General features: G+C 44.0%; 1 protein-coding gene across 2 annotated transcripts; it reads left to right on the top strand.

Moving 5' to 3' along the window:
- The first annotated feature begins 1,346 nt into the window (after window positions 1-1,346).
- LOC112235054 (hemicentin-1) lies at window positions 1,347-14,669 on the top strand. 2 transcript variants are annotated; one of them, XM_024403442.2, is made up of 17 exons: window positions 1,347-1,531; window positions 1,910-2,209; window positions 3,869-4,150; window positions 4,423-4,698; window positions 4,847-5,122; window positions 6,774-7,025; window positions 7,131-7,406; window positions 7,656-7,907; window positions 8,024-8,299; window positions 8,546-8,797; window positions 8,960-9,235; window positions 9,482-9,733; window positions 9,896-10,171; window positions 10,635-10,886; window positions 12,643-12,921; window positions 13,145-13,402; window positions 13,852-14,669. In XM_024403442.2, exons 1-17 carry the CDS (start codon window positions 1,477-1,479, stop codon window positions 13,929-13,931), a joined length of 4,170 nt encoding a protein of 1,389 aa, XP_024259210.2. In that variant the 5' UTR covers window positions 1,347-1,476; the 3' UTR covers window positions 13,932-14,669. The 2 variants fall into 2 exon arrangements, with proteins under 2 accessions (XP_024259210.2, XP_042160882.1); XM_042304948.1 differs by lacking the exons at window positions 7,656-7,907; window positions 8,024-8,299.
- The last annotated feature ends 557 nt before the right edge of the window (window positions 14,670-15,226 follow it).

Here is a 15,226-nt window from a genome sequence, read left to right as displayed (position 1 = left end):
TGCTTAGGGTCGTTGTCCTGTTGGAAGGTAAACTGTCGCCCAGTCTGAGGTCCTGAGCACTCTGGAGCAGGTTTTTATCAAGGATCACTCTGTACTTTGCTCCGTTCATCCTGACTAGTCTCCCAGTCCCTGCCGCTGAAAAACATCCCTACAGCATGATGCTACCACCACCATGTTTCACCATAAGGATGTTGCCAGGTTTCCTCCAGATGTGACGCTGGGCATGCATGCCAAAGAGTTCAATCTTGGTTTTATCAGACCAGAGAATCTTGTATCTCATGGTCTGAGACTCTAGGTGCCTTTTGCAAACTCCAAGCGGGCTGAGGAGTGGCTTCCAAATGGCCACCCTACCATAAAGGCCTGATTGCGGGAGTGCTGCAGAGATGGTTTTCCTTCTGGAAGGTCCTACCAATCTCCACAGAGGAACTCTGGAGCTCTGTCACAGTGACCATTGTGTACTTGGTAACCTCCTTGACCTAGGACCTAGGACCTCTTCCCCGAATGCTCAGTTTGACAATGATGCAGAACACAATCTGATGTTTTGGAATGGCCTAGTTAAAGTCCAGAGTTAAAGTCCAGACCTAATCCCAATTGAAATGCTGTGGCAGGACTTGAAACAATCAGTTCATGCTTGAAACCCCAAAAAGTACCTGAGGTTAAAGCAGTTCTGCATGGAAGAGTGGGCCAAAATTCCTCCACAATGAGGTGCGAGACTGATTGCATTTGGTTGCAGTCATTGCAGCTAAAAGTGGCATAATCAGGTATTGGGTGTAAAGGAGCAATTACTTTTGCACACAGAGGAATTGGGTGTTGGATAACTTTTTTAATTAAATAAATAAAATAAGTATCAATTTATTTTGTTATTTGTAAACGCAGGCTCCCTTTTTCTAAAATTGGGTTTTGGTTGAAGATCTGATAACATTCAGTATCAAAACTATGCAGAAATATAGAAAGTCAGAAAAGTGGCAAATACTTTTCCACGGCGCTGTAAATGTTTTCTTGACAAGTTCAATGTGAACAGTGTCTTATGAGCCCATGTTGCCTCAGCCACTGTAGATAGATCATGAGTTTCAACAGGGTCAGAAAACCTATATCCGGCCTCTTTAGCCATGTACAATCCAGCCTCCTCCCAGGACCCGTATAGTACAGACAGAGTTGATCAGATTTACAGTAAACCATAATCAACTTGTGGCAACAAAAAACACAGCGGGAAAAATGTGCGTGGGCAAAACAGGGCGTGGGTAGGTAGGTGTGTGTGAGTGTGTTCTGGCGACAGGTAGGGTGGATAGGGTGGATAGGTACATTTGCATCACCTGACTCCAGGTGATCCTGAATAAATATTTGCTGATTGAGGGGAGACTGTGACTGAGCAGTATCGACATTTTCGGATTTACCAAGAAGTCTGGACAGTCATATGGTTAATAGGAAATTGTCCTGTTCATTTCTGATCCGAGGTGTTTGATAAGAGGCAGAACTATGGAGTATCCTCTGGTGTGGGTTCTCATCCTGGTGCTGCTCAACTTCACTACAGGTAAATAGGACAAAATGCTCATTCTGGAAGTAAATTGATGCCTATTTGTGCTATAACGCTTTGTTAAATAAGTAACAGGATGTTCAAATGTCTCTGTTTGGTTGATGCACTTCAGTCAAACAGTATCAATTCAAAAAAGTTGAGATTTCTATTTATCTGACATTGACAACAATGTCTAGAGTAGACATTAGAAATAGATAGTAGGTCATGTTGTAAATTGACTAATTTGTAAACAAAAGCTTGTATTTCTATTAAAGTGCCATAGTCCTAAGAATTGATTAATCTCAATTAGAATATTTTAAGGAATTTTAAAGAGTTCTGTACTGATTAATAATATCTCAAAACATGAACTAAACTCATCAATCCATCCTCTTCTAGATGTCTCTGGCCAGGTGGTGGTTCCCTCGATGAACCCCTTAGCTGTGGGCAGTAATGTTACCCTGGACCTAATTCCTCAAAGCCCCATCAACATAGGGACCTGGTCATATGAAACTACAAACATCGTCCTTTTCTATCCTGGTGGCAGTATTGTGAGTAAAAGTTATCAAGGCAGAGTCTCATTCAACCGTTCCTCCTCAGAGCTGTCCATAAGCTCTCTCCAACTCAACGACTCAGGACGATATACCGTGCAGGGAATGGAGCCAGTCCTGAAAGCTGTGGTGACTTTGTCTGTCCAGGGTAAGGAACTCGACCTCTGCCTGTCTGTTGATCTTTCTATGATTGTAGACTCTCACTCACTGGCACACACAGTCACTTCCTCGCAAACATGCTCACCCGCACACTTACTTGCCCATTCACATACCTTCTTCCACGCAGGTTCACATGCAAACATGCTTGCACATCAGTGGAGGCTGTTGAGGGAAGGACAGCTAATAATAATGGAAGTAATGGAGTAAATTGAATGGTATCAAACACATGAAAGCTATGTTTTTGATACCATTCCAATAACTCATTCCAGACATTATTATGAGCCGTTCTCCCCTCAGCAGCCTCCACTGATGGGCATACATTATCTATCAATGATAGATCTCTATCAAATCAAATCAAATCAAATGTATTTATATAGCTCTTCGTACATCAGCTGATATCTCAAAGTGCTGTACAGAAACCCAGCCTAAAACCCCAAACAGCAAGCAATGCAGGTGTAGAAGCACGGTGGCTAGGAAAAACTCCCTAGAAAGGCCAAAACCTAGGAAGAAACCTAGAGAGGAACCAGGCTATGTGGGGTGGCCAGTCCTCTTCTGGGTGTGCCGGGTGGAGATTATAACAGAACATGGCCAAGATGTTCAAATGTTCATAAATGACCAGCATGGTCGTATAGTAATAAGGCAGAACAGTTGAAACTGGAGCAGCAGCACGGTCAGATGGAAGTTGAAACTGGAGCAGCAGCATGGCCAGGTGGACTGGGGACAGCAAGGAGTCATCATGTCAGGTAGTCCTGGGGCATGGTCCTAGGGCTCAGGTCCTCCGAGAGAGAGAAAGAAAGAGAGAAGGAGAGAATTAGAGAACGCACACTTAGATTCACACAGGACACCGAATAGGACAGGAGAAGTACTCCAGATATAACAAACTGACCCTAGCCCCCCGACACATAAACTACTGCAGCATAAATACTGGAGGCTGAGACAGGAGGGGTCAGGAGACACTGTGGCCCCATCCGAGGACACCTCCGGACAGGGCCAAACAGGAAGGATATAACCCCACCCACTTTGCCAAAGCACAGCCCCCACACCACTAGAGGGATATCTTCAACCACCAACTTACCATCCTGAGACAAGGCTGAGTATAGCCCACAAAGATCTCTGCTATGGCACAACCCAAGGGGGCGCCAACCCAGACAGGATGACCACATCAGTGAATCAACCCACTCAGGTGACGCACCCCTTCCAGGGACGGCATGAGAGAGCCCCAGTAAGCCAGTGACTCAGCCCCTGTAATAGGGGGTAATCTCTATCACAATAATAAAAGTCATTTTTCTGACATGGAAAGCTAACACTTAAACGTGTCAATGTTTTCTGAACCTATAGTGAAGTTGGCCTACATAATACCTTTGAAAAGAATGAACCTGAACAGATCACAGAGCAAACTGTTCTTTTCAAGACATACACAATACTTTTTATGTGTGTGCAAAGAGACTAAGGGCTCTACAAGGCTCAATCCTGAGACCTGGTCTCTATGATAAGTAAACAAAATAGCATATTTAGATTGATTTCCAAAGCAAGTTTTACAGTATGAAACGAATATCAACTACATGGTTGTAATTCAGTAAGACACAATTTTTTTTTTATTGAAACACATCCACCTTATCTTGACTGCCATCGACTCTCTCACCCACAGAGCCCATTTCAAACGTGACTCTAAGTGCCAACGCTACTGATCTAGTGGAATTGAACGACACTGCCATGTTCACCTGCTCCATCTCCTCTGGCACCTCCCTCTCCTACCGCTGGCTAAATGGCAGCTCAGAGGTCACAGCTAGTGACAGAGTTCGGCTTGGTGGTGGGAACAGCACTCTCACCATAGTCAGTGTGACACGACACGATGAAGGGCCGTTCAGATGTGAGGTCATCAACGGAATCAGCAACGGCACCAGCCAGCCCATTGGCCTCAATGTTAGATGTGAGTATCAGAGTATGCAGTATACTGTACATTAATCATACACAACATACATGGATTGTACCTTGTCATGGAGAGCCAGCATTCCAGGCAATGATGTAATATGTCTATTTTCATCCCAAACCATTCCTCTGTGATCACATGATCCAGGTCATTATTTGCATGGATCATTCGTACACTGTGTTTAGTTCCTCAGCATGCACAATAGAGCAGGACGGAAACATATTCTAGGTAATGTTTACCCAACACTTCATTGTTATTTGTTCCTCCCATAGATGGCCCAAGTAACCTCACCATGATGGTAGTTCCTGAGATGACCATAGGACATACAGCCTACAAGACGGGCTCTGACATCACTCTGTCCTGCTCTGCTCAGTCCAAACCCGCTGAGTCCTACAAGTGGAGGTTTAATGGGATGTTCCTCAACGAGCAAAGCCCACAGCTCAGCCTGCAGAACACCAGAGAGAACCAGACAGGAAGTTACGCCTGCTTAGCCTACAACAATGTCACACTCCGATACGCCACCATGAGCACAATGATAAAGGTTGTGGGTAAGGCAACATTCATCGTTACGAAATGTCATATAGTTGATAGTGAATATTTGATTATTGATGGTTATGAATACAATGTTATATCATGGTATTTTTTTTACCACCAATCGAGTGAAGTACTCTTCCTCTTCTTTTCTTTTCACCATAGAGCCGATATCAGCGGTTTCGTTGAACCGTGATGGGAAGCCACCGATACTGGATCAGTTGTTCACTCTGCGGTGTGAGGTGACTGGACCTGTAGACTACATTCACTGGTTGATGAACGGCCAGCTCATCTCCCTAAACAACAGAACATTCTTCTCTACGGGCAACAAGACAATGGTTATCAATCCAATCCAATTTTCTGACCATGGAGAATATCTCTGTGAGGCCTTTAATGCTGTCAGCAACCTGACCAGCATGACATACAAGCTTGTGGTAAACTGTGAGTATTACAAGAGCTGGTAATCTGTGTCTGATAAAACCAATTCAGTGACCTTGTAGTTAAGAGTGTCCGCCCTGAGATTAGAAGGTTGGGAGCTTGAAGTGGTGTAAAGTCCTTAAGTAAAATACTTTAAAGTACTACTTAAGTAGTTTTTTGGGGTATCTGTACTTTACTTAACTATTTATATTTTGGACAACCTTTACTCCACCACATTCCTAAATAAAATGATGTACTTTTTACTCCTTACATTTTCCCTGACCCCAAGAGTACTTGTTACATTCTGAATGCTTAGCAGGACAGAAAAATAGTCCAATTATCAAGAGAACATGCCTGGTCATCCCTACTGCCTCTGATTAGGCAGACTCACTAAACACAGATGCCTGGTCATCACTACTGTCTCTGATTAGACTCACTAAACACAGATGCCTGGTCATCCCTACTGCCTCTGATTAGACGGACTCACTAAACACAGATGCCTGGTCATCCCTACTGCCTCTGATTAGACTCACTAAACACAGATGCCTGGTCATCCCTACTGTCTCTGATTAGACTCACTAAACACAGATGCCTGGTCATCCCCGCTGTCTCTGATTGACTCACTAAACACAGATGCCTGGTCATCCCTACTGTCTCTGATTAGACTCACTAAACACAGATGCCTGGTCATCCCTACTGTCTCTGATTAGGCGGACTCACTAAACACAGATGCCTGGTCATCCCTACTGTCTCTGATTAGACTCACTAAACACAGATGCCTGGTCATCCCTACTGTCTCTGATTAGACTCACTAAACACAGATGCCTGGTCATCCCTACTGTCTCTGATTAGACTCACTAAACACAGATGCCTGGTCATCCCTACTGTCTCTGATTAGACTCACTAAACACAGATGCCTGGTCATCCCTACTGTCTCTGATTAGACTCACTAAACACAGATGCCTGGTCATCCCTACTGTCTCTGATTGACTCACTAAACATAGATGCTTGAGTGTTTCCCTGGCTATCCGTAAATTTTAAAAACAAGCATATGATGCAGTCAAATTTGTTTAATATAAGGAAAATGAAATGATTTATACTTTAACTTTACTTTTGTTACTTAAGTATATTTTAGGAATGACATTTACTTTGATACTTAAGTAGATTTAAAACCAAATACTTTTAGACTTTTACTCAAGTAGTTTTTTACTGGGTGACTTTCACTTTTACTTGAGTCTTTTTTTATGACGGTATCTTTACTTTAACTCAAGTATGACAATTGGGTACTTTTTCCACCCCTGGGAGCTTGATCCCTGGATGAGTCATACCAGCGACTGTAAAAATGTGACCCAATGTGTCTTTACTTGGCGCTCAGCATTAAGGAGATAGATAGGGCGTAAGGGCCTGTGATAGACTAGTGTTCTGTCCAGGGGATGTACTTACACATCAAGCTGCAACACGCTACAGAAATAGGAGCTCCTATGAGCTCCTGTTCCTATGAGCTCCTGCTCCTATGAGCTCCTGTTCCTATGAGCTCCTGCTCCTATGAGCTCCTGCTCCTAAGAGCTTTTCCGACTTGCACAAGCCAAGGATTGTGGAAGACTACTTATTTACTAAACTTTGTCAAAATAGTAAAACCATAAGATTAACCATACTGTCTTGTGTTTATTAATAGTTGGACCAGAGAGACCTGCTATAACTAGTCCGGATATAGCAATGACAGGACACAGCGTGACCTTCAACTGCTCAGCCTCCTCTCAGCCTCCCAGTCAGTTCAGTTGGATCTTCAATGACTCCCAGATGGCGGCTGGCTCAGTGTATGAGACTGGCGCACTGATCTTAGCCAGTAATGGAGAGTACACCTGTGTGGCCTTCAACAACGTCACTGGCAGAAACAGCACTGTCTCCAAGATGCTCATTGTTGTTGGTAAGACGGAAGAGACAATTAAACTGTTTAACTTGTGGATATAAGCCATTCAGCATGCAGTGATTAAAGTCAATATCTTGTGATACTCTGATGTTTTCTTTCCAGAACCAGTCACCATGGCCATGGTGAAAGCAATGGGTTCCCAGCCAATTCTGAACCAGACATTCTCTCTGACCTGTGAGACCACTGGAACCATTTACTCCATTCATTGGATGAGGAATGGCTGGCCTCTGTATGCTGACAACAGAACAGACTTCTCTATGAACAACAATACACTGACAATCAACTCTGTCCAGCATTCTGACAACGGAGACTATAAGTGTTTTGCCTCCAACCCACTCAGCAACATGACCAGCCGAAACTACAGACTGATCGTCAACTGTGAGTGGTTATCATGGCCCCAAACCAAACTTGATATCTGCCAATTTAATTATAATTTTAACCTATAATGAGGGCAAGATGGAATTTATCAAAATGGAGTTGGGGTAAGTTTTGATCCCACTTCTGACACCAATGTAATAAAGCCAAGTGGATGGTTGGGTATTGCTGGGGTCAGACCAAGGCAACTGCACTATTGGCAGTTCCAATAGCTAATCTCATTCAATATCTTTATTACCTTGTGTTTCCCAGATGGTCCAGAGAGACCTGCTGTAACTAGTCCGGATATAGCAATGACAGGACACAGCGTGACCTTCAACTGCTCAGCCTCCTCTCAGCCTCCCAGCCAGTTCAGCTGGTTCTTCAATGGCTCCCAGATGGCGGTTGGCTCAGTGTATGAGACTGGCGCACTGATCTTAGCCAGTAATGGAGAGTACACCTGTGTGGCCTTCAACAACGTCACTGGCAGAAACAGAACTGTCTCCAAGATGCTCACCATCATTGGTAAGACAGAAGAGCCATCCAAACTGTTTAACTTGTACATGTAGATATCGGCCATTCAGCAAACAGTGATTGTGATTGTAGTCAATATTCTTGTGACACTGACATTTTCTTCACAGAACCAGTAACCATGGCCATGGTGAAAGTCATGGGTGCCCAGCCAGTAGCAGACTACTTGTTTACACTGACCTGTGACACTGCTGGAACCATTTACTCCATTCAGTGGATGAAGAACGGCTGGCCTCTGTATGCTGATAACAGAACAGACTTTTCTATGAACAACAATACACTGACATTCAACTTATTACAGCATTCTGACAACGGAGACTATCAGTGTTCTGCCTCCAACCCCCTCAGCAACATGACCAGCCCAGAATACAGACTGATCGTCAACTGTGAGTAGTTATTATTGCCCAAAACCTAACTTGTCTGCAAATTCAATTCTAAATTTGACCTATAATGAGGGCAAGATGGAATTTATAGTAATGTAGTTGGGGTAAGTTTGGATCTGACTTCTGACACCAATGTAATAAAGTCAAGGGGATGGTTGGGTATTGCTGGGGTCAAACCAAGCCAATGCACTAATGGCAGTTCCAATTGCTAATATAATACTTCTATCTTCATTATCTTGTGTTTTCCAGATGGTCCAGAGAGACCTGTTATCATGAGTCCGGATATAGCAATGACAGGATACAGCGTGACCTTCAACTGCTCAGCCTCCTCTCAGCCTCTCAGCCAGTTCAGCTGGTTCTTCAACGGCTCCCAGGTGGTGACTGGCTCAGTGTATGAGACTGGTCCACTGACCTTAGCCAGTCAAGGGGAGTACACCTGTGTGGCCTTTAACAATGTCACTGTCAGAAACAGCACTGTCTCCAAGATGCTCACCGTCATTGGTGAGTCAGTAACTGCTACTTAAAATCAAGGGACTAAAACTTCCTTTACTTCGTTTGTGTTCATTTGGTTTTAGACAGTATATGTGCTGTTGAACCTACAGTATAATTAGATGGAAGTTGAGATATAAAGTGCTGAAAAACCATTTGATGTAATTTCCACAGCACCTGTGACCATGACCATGGTGAAAGTCATTGGAGCCCAGCCAATACTGAACGAGAGATTCTCTCTGACCTGTGTCACCGCTGGAACGGTTTACTCCATTCAGTGGATGAGAAACGGCTTGCCTCTGTATGCTGACAACAGAACAGACTTCTCTATGAACAACAATACACTGACATTCAACTTATTACAGCATTCTGACAACGGAGACTATCAGTGTTCTGCCTCCAACCCCCTCAGCAACATGACCAGCCCAGAATACAGACTGATCGTCAACTGTGAGTAGTTATTATTGCCCAAAACCTAACTTGTCTGCAAATTCAATTCTAAATTTGACCTATAATGAGGGCAAGATGGAATTTATAGTAATGTAGTTGGGGTAAGTTTGGATCTGACTTCTGACACCAATGTAATAAAGTCAAGGGGATGGTTGGGTATTGCTGGGGTCAAACCAAGCCAATGCACTAATGGCAGTTCCAATTGCTAATATAATACTTCTATCTTCATTATCTTGTGTTTTCCAGATGGTCCAGAGAGACCTGTTATCATGAGTCCGGATATAGCAATGACAGGATACAGCGTGACCTTCAACTGCTCAGCCTCCTCTCAGCCTCTCAGCCAGTTCAGCTGGTTCTTCAACGGCTCCCAGGTGGTGACTGGCTCAGTGTATGAGACTGGTCCACTGACCTTAGCCAGTCAAGGGGAGTACACCTGTGTGGCCTTTAACAATGTCACTGTCAGAAACAGCACTGTCTCCAAGATGCTCACCGTCATTGGTGAGTCAGTAACTGCTACTTAAAATCAAGGGACTAAAACTTCCTTTACTTCGTTTGTGTTCATTTGGTTTTAGACAGTATATGTGCTGTTGAACCTACAGTATAATTAGATGGAAGTTGAGATATAAAGTGCTGAAAAACCATTTGATGTAATTTCCACAGCACCTGTGACCATGACCATGGTGAAAGTCATTGGAGCCCAGCCAATACTGAACGAGAGATTCTCTCTGACCTGTGTCACCGCTGGAACGGTTTACTCCATTCAGTGGATGAGAAACGGCTTGCCTCTGTATGCTGACAACAGAACAGACTTCTCTATGAACAACAATACACTGACATTCAACTTATTACAGCATTCTGACAACGGAGACTATCAGTGTTCTGCCTCCAACCCCCTCAGCAACATGACCAGCCCAGAATACAGACTGATCGTGAACTGTGAGTACACTCTTAGAAAAATGGGTTCCAAAAGGGTTTTGCTGCTGTCCCCATAGGAGAACCCTTTTTGGTTCCAGGTAGAACTCTTTTTGGTTCCATGTATAACCCTCTGTGGAAAGGATTCAACATGGAAGTCAAAACGGTTCTACCTGGAACCAAAAGGGGTTTTTCAAAGGGTTATTCTGTGGGGACAGCCAAAGAACCCTTTTTTGGTTGTAGATAGCACCTTTTTTTCCAAGAGCGCAGTTAACAAGTGCTATAAAGTTCAACTTTAACCCCACGGCTTAAGGTGGAATCTTTGAGAATAAATATTGAATAAATATTGTAGTAAAGTCAATGTAAATGTTTAGATCACACCTCTAACATCATTAAAATATTTTGATGATCCTTGACCTTCTGGTCAATAACCTCTATTGAGTGGAATTCAGATGTTTGGTCTAGCTGATTGTCTTTTGTATTATAGATGGACCAGAGATGCCTGTTATAAAGGGACCAGCATTAGGAGAAACAGGACACAACTTGACCTTAAACTGCTTGGCCTCCTCTCAGCCTTTCAGCCAGTTCAGCTGGTTCTTCAATGGCTCCCATGTGGCGACTGGCTCAGTGTATGAGACGGGCCCTCTGACTTTAGCCAGTCAAGGGGAATACACCTGTGTGGCCTTCAACAACATTACTGGCAGAAACAGCACTGCTTCCAAGATGCTCACCGTCATTGGTAAGTCAGACTTCAGATTCTTCGCTTTGTTGTGTTCATTTGCAATCTGATAAGAATTACAATAAACATACTTATCATACAAAAGAGCCCAAACATTTCCAATCTTTACTCAGTGAAGATGTACAGCAAAATACATACATTCAATACAGTGCAGTGTCCACTTCTACCTTGAGCTCTCACCCCATCCTTCCACAAATATGTACTTATCCATCAGCCAGGATTTATCTGTGCTGCTCCGTGCATATCACAGGACTTCTCATCAGTCAGGAGAGGCCTTGGGAGTACACATTCCTACTGTCCATTGCAGTCCACTAAATAATTCAACTATTCAAATCAAAAGTAACAGTCAGTATCTGGTGTGGCCACCAGCTGCATTAAGTACTGCAGTGCATCTCCTCCTCATGGACTGCACCAGATTTGCCAGTTCTTGCTGTGAGATGTTACCCCACTCTTCCACCAAGGCAACTGCAAGTTCCAGGACATTTCTGGGGGGAATCACCCTAGCCCTCACCCTCCGATCCAACAGGTCCCAGACATGCTCAATGGGATTGAGATCCGGGCACATCGCTGGCCATGGCAGAACAATGACATTCCTGTCTTGCAGGAAATCACACACAGAACGAGCAGTATGGCTGGTGGCATTGTCATGCTGGAGGGTCATGTCAGGATGAGCCTGCGGGAAGGGTACCACATGAGGGAGGAGGATGTCTTTCCTGTAACGCACAGCATTGATATTGGCTGCAATGACAACAAGCTCAGTCCGATGATGCTGTGACACACCGCCCCAGACCATGACGGACCCTCCACCTCCAAAAATCGATCCAGAGTACAGGCCATGTTGTAACGCTCATTCCTTCGACGATAAACGCGAAATCCGAACATCACCCTTAGTGAGACAAAGCCGCTACTCGTCAGTGAAGAGCACTTTTTGCCAGTCCTGTCTGGTCCAGCGACGGTGGGTTTGTGGCCATAGGCGACGTTGTTGCCGGTGATGTCTGGTGAGGATCTGCCTTACAACAGGCCTACAAGCCCTCAGTCCATCCTCTCTCAGCCTATTGTGGACAGTCTGAGCACTGATGGAGGGATTGTTCTTTCCTGGTGTAACTCGGGCAGTTGTTGTTGCCATCCTGTACCTGTCCCGCAGAAGTGATGTTTGGATGTACCGATCCTGTGCTGGTGTTGTTACACGTGCTCTGTCACTGCGAGGTCGATCAGCTGTCCGTCCTGTCTCCCTGTAGCGCTGTCTCAGGCGTCTCACAGTACAGACATTGCAATGTATTGCCCTGGCCACATCTGCAGTCCTCATGCCTCCTTGCAGCATGCCAAAGGCACGTTCACGCAGATGAGCATCTTTCTTTGGTGTTTTTCAGAGTCAGTAGAAAGGCCTCTTTAGTGTCCTAAGTTTTCACAACTGTGACCTTAATTGCCTACTGTCTGTAAGCTGTTAGTGTCTTAACAACCATTCCACGGGTGCATGTTCTTTAATTGTTCATGGTTCATTGAACAAGCACGGGAAACAGTGTTTAAACCCTTTCAATGAAGATCTGTGAAGTTATTTGGATTTTACAAATTATCTTTGAAAGACAGGATCCTGAAAAAGGGATGTTTATTTTTTTGCTGAGTTTACACACACACACACATATATATATATATGTGTTTTATGTATCCTACTATTGCATCGCTGTAACTAACCATTTGATCAAATGACAAATCTTGATACTGTACATAAAGCAATACACTTCCTCTGTCCTCACAGAGGCTATAAAGTCAGTGATGGTGAAACGAAACAAAATTCCAATATCATCTGACAACCTAACCCTGACCTGTGATGTCACCGGGCGCTATGACACCATCTACTGGATGAAGGACAACCTGTCTCTGGTCCTGAACAACACCTTGAACTCTGACATAACCATCTCTAACAACTCTCTGCACTTCAGTCCAGTCAAGGTGTCTAACGATGGAAACTATCAGTGCGTTGCCACCAATCTCTTTGGTCCACACACCAGCCCTAAATACCAGCTACGGGTGAACTGTAAGTTCTGGTGTTTTAGTAATATTTAAAATATACACGTTTATATAATGTGGAAACAGTCAGAAACCCACCACTGGTATGATGGTTAGTGCTATCTGTGATACCTGGAATGTCCCTAGCCTAAACCCTAACCTTAACTGTTTTAAATTTCAACCTCAATGGGTTGATGTAAGAGTTGGATGTCCCTGTTTAGACTTTTCCCTCCCTCTCTCTCTCTCTGTAGATGGCCCCCTGAGTGTGAACATCTCTGGCCCAGTCTCAGTGGTGGTTGGCTCAATAATCACAGTCACGCTGAAGTGCTCTGCTGACTCCCGGCCAACCAGCGATTACGGGTGGATATTCAACAACCAATCAGTGCTAGGGACTGGTCCTTTGATGGCTGTTATCGCCTCCTTGGAGAATGCAGGGGACTACACTTGTGTGGCCAAGAACCCTGTGACCAACATCTCTATGTCCAAGACCATTAGTCTGGATGTCACTGGTAAGTGGGTGGGTTCTTATACTAAGACCTAGGTGGGATATAATGAGTAATTAAATGTCACAAAGTTGTTTTTATTACGTTAATTTGGTTCTAGTTTGCGTACGTGTTTGTGCAAGGATCATGTTCATACATCAGGGAAATGCAATACAGACATTTTCACAGTTTAAAAAAAACGTCCTCACTCATTCTCTTTGTCCCTCTCCTCTCCCATTCTCTTTGTCCTCCTCCTCTCCCATTCTCTTTGTCCTCCTCCTCTCCCATTATCTTTGTCCCCTCCTCTCCCATTATCTTTGTCCCCTCCTCTCCCATTCTCTTTGTCCTCCTCCTCTCCCATTATCTTTGTCCCCTCCTCTCCCATTATCTTTGTCCCCTCCTCTCCCATTATCTTTGTCCCCCTCCTCTCTCATTCTCTTTGTTCCCCTGCTCTCCCTTTCTTCTTTCTCTCCCAGGCCACTCGCCTGCCCCTCCATTCCTGTCCAGAGTTGGTCTGATGCTGACGGCCCTGCTAGCCCTCTCTCTCTGCCTCTGATCAACGACTGAGACCACCACAGTAAGCACACTGCATGTCTGTCTGCTGGCTGGGAGCCAATCACTCCCTTCCCTCTACCTTCACTGACTCCCCTCACTGATCTGAAAAAGGACTGGATAGAAATAAGTGGTTTTGTATCACATTGTACTTGCCCCATCTTGCCACTATAAGGCTGGGTTTAGTATGCCCAGCTCCTTTCCAATGCTTTTACATTGTGAGGAGAGAGAACAAGAGGTCAGATGGGAGGGGTCTATCCCCTTAGAATAGAACCCACCTCGACAGTGTGTTTTTGTCGATCATCTCTATAAATAAAAACAAAAATTTTGAAAACTGGTCTTCAACATGATAAATGAAAGGGCAAACATCCACTGCTCAGCAGCACTGCCTAGTTCTGTTTCTAAATGTTCTTAGATATTCACTGCCCTTGTGACTGTGACTGTTGCCCTGGAGTCCATTCACTGAGTCCCTTTCTGTATTGTTCTGTGTTTGATCATGTATGTAAACTCTGTTATTTAAGTACAAATTCAGGTTTAATTAACTTGTAAATACCTTAAAGGTAAAACATTTAAATTGATAGTACAGTTAACTGGTGTTTATGTAAAATATGACTTGTTTTTGCATAAGCTTGTAAATTCTCGGAGGAGAAGCAGGCTTGTGCTGTTGTCTTATGTTTATATTTCCTCTTCATTAATTATTGTCTTAAATAAAGTGTTGTCTTTTCACACCTGTCCTACTGAATGGTGCAATCTTGGGTGATTTCTTTATCGGCAAAATGGCTGGGAAGAAATGTGGGCACTACTTCACAGGCGCTAGAGGCGCCACCACAGACAGGCTTTCAATCCCGGGCAGTATCACAACCAGCCTGGATCGGGAGTCCTGTAGGGCGGTGTTCCAGCATCAACTGGGTTAGGGAGGGTTTTGCCGGAGGAGAGGGGGGGGGGGGCGCATGTTTCGGAGGACGCATGACTCGACGTTACCCTCCCGAGCCCTTTGGGGAATTGCAGCGTGAGACAAGATCGAAATCGGGTAGAAAAGGGGGTAAAATACAGAAATAATGTGGATCTAATGAAGTAGCCACAGAGGGATTTAGAGTTGCACGATACAAGTAAAAGGAAATATGAAATCTAATGATAAAATGATAAAATAATACATTGGAAATCACTCCACACACATAGTGAAACTTGAAATAATTTTTTTTTTACAAAGGAGTATAATTATATAATACATTTTTATTACAAAAAACTAGTCATAGTTCTTGAGAGAGCAACATGAGATTACGAAACATGGTTACAAGA

This window comes from Oncorhynchus tshawytscha, linkage group LG23, assembly GCF_018296145.1.
Source record: "Oncorhynchus tshawytscha isolate Ot180627B linkage group LG23, Otsh_v2.0, whole genome shotgun sequence".
NCBI classification, from domain to species: domain Eukaryota; kingdom Metazoa; phylum Chordata; class Actinopteri; order Salmoniformes; family Salmonidae; genus Oncorhynchus; species Oncorhynchus tshawytscha.
The sequence above is the reverse complement of the archived record's forward strand: the minus strand, read 5'-3'. Positions and strand labels throughout refer to the sequence as shown.